The sequence below is a fragment of the Eimeria acervulina genome, genomic scaffold (assembly GCF_000499425.1).
Source record: "Eimeria acervulina Houghton genomic scaffold, Eah_scaff3201, whole genome shotgun sequence".
Lineage (NCBI taxonomy): Eukaryota > Apicomplexa > Conoidasida > Eucoccidiorida > Eimeriidae > Eimeria > Eimeria acervulina.
The window spans coordinates 1-1,524 of record NW_013547601.1 but is presented as its reverse complement, the minus strand read 5'-3'; the positions used below and the strand labels follow the sequence as shown (position 1 = coordinate 1,524).

At 45.6% G+C, this 1,524-nt stretch overlaps 1 protein-coding gene across 1 annotated transcript; it reads right to left on the bottom strand.

The window, feature by feature from the left end:
- Positions 1-216: 216 nt before the first annotated feature.
- EAH_00068290 (hypothetical protein) lies at positions 217-1,436 on the bottom strand (the record flags this gene model as incomplete). The annotated part of the gene is made up of 4 exons (XM_013392284.1): positions 217-249; positions 306-375; positions 593-646; positions 1,165-1,436. Coding segments are annotated over 4 exons (429 nt in total), but the record flags the coding sequence as incomplete, so codon positions are not given.
- Positions 1,437-1,524: the final 88 nt, after the last annotated feature.

Genomic DNA, 1,524 nt, shown 5'->3' with positions numbered 1-1,524 from the left:
TAAAGAATACACCCTAAATAATAAAGAAAATACTTTATTCAAAATGTCGTTCACAGCTAATCTCAAAACCACAAACCCTAAACCCTCTACCCTAAACCCTAAACCCTAAACACTAGTGCCTAGGCACTACTATGCAGAAAGATATCCCTTCAAATGCGGCCTAATTCAGTACTACAAGCCCTAAACACTAAACCCTAAACCCTAAACCCCCAACATTCAATGCTGATGAGGAAGTCTTACCCGCAAGCGCTGCATAACACAAAACAACAAACCCTAAACCCTAAACCCTAAACCCTTGATCGTACATTGAACTCGGCCTCGTCTTCTATTTCTAGCAGCTTGTGAAAGCTGTTTAACTCGTCAGGAAACACATCGCTGCAAAACAGATCCAGCAAACCCCAAACCCTAAACCCTAAACCCTAAACCCTAAACCCTAAACCCTAAACCCTAACGTCAGCTACACAACTATAGCTGATAATGCCCCCATAAGCAGCATAGAGCAACCGGCAGCCCAAACCCCAATCCCCTGCAGATCTAAACCCTAAACCCTAAACCCTAAACCCTAAACCCTAAACCCTAAACCCCGCCTCACCTCAAATCAAAAATCTTCAACCGCGATATCATCGCCTTGCAGCTGTTTGTACACCTGAAAGTATAGAAACAAAAAAAGCAGCAAATACAATAGATGCAATATTTAGGCTTCGTCAGGTGTACATACACCGCAAACCCTCAAAGGGCCCCCATCCTCAGCTTCTCTTCTTAATCTCTAGTTAAGAAACAAACAAAAAGACAGCAGCAGCAGCAGCAGCAGACCAGCAGCAGCACCACCAACCGATGCAGCAACGCAACAGCAACAACAACAGCAGCAGCAGCAGCAGCAACAACAGCAGCAGCAACAACAGCAGCAGCAACAACAGCAGCAACAGCAGCAGCAGCAACAGCAGCAGCAACAGCAGCAGCAGCAGCAGCAGCAGGACAACGTTGCGTACAACAAGAGGGAGGTTAAGAGGCATGATGATATCATTATAAACAGCAATGGAAGCTAATAACCCTGTTAAACAATATTCTCTGCCCTTTCCGCGCGGCATGGTCTGCAGCAAGTTGCTGCTGCAGCGCTTTGCTGCTGTTGCTGCTGTCTCCTGTACAGCTGAGGAGACACCTGACTCGTGTGGGGTTTGCTGAGGAGCTGCAGCAGCAGCTGCTTGTGTTGCTGATGCTGCTGTTCCTGCTTCTGCAGCACCAGCACCTGAACCACCTGCAGGGTCTGTATCTGCTGCTGTTCCATCTGCTGCTGCAGCAGCAGCAGCAGCAGCAGCAGGAAGAGCAGCAGCATCTGCTGTCTCTGTCTCCTCTTGCTGCTGAAACCACACTGTCCTCACAGCTGCATTATATGTAAACAGACCCCGCGAAGGAGAGAAGAGCTCTCTTACTAATAACTAAACAAAATAAACACAAACAAACAACAAAAAGATATAAATATAAATAAATAAATATATATTATATATATTATATATATTATATATA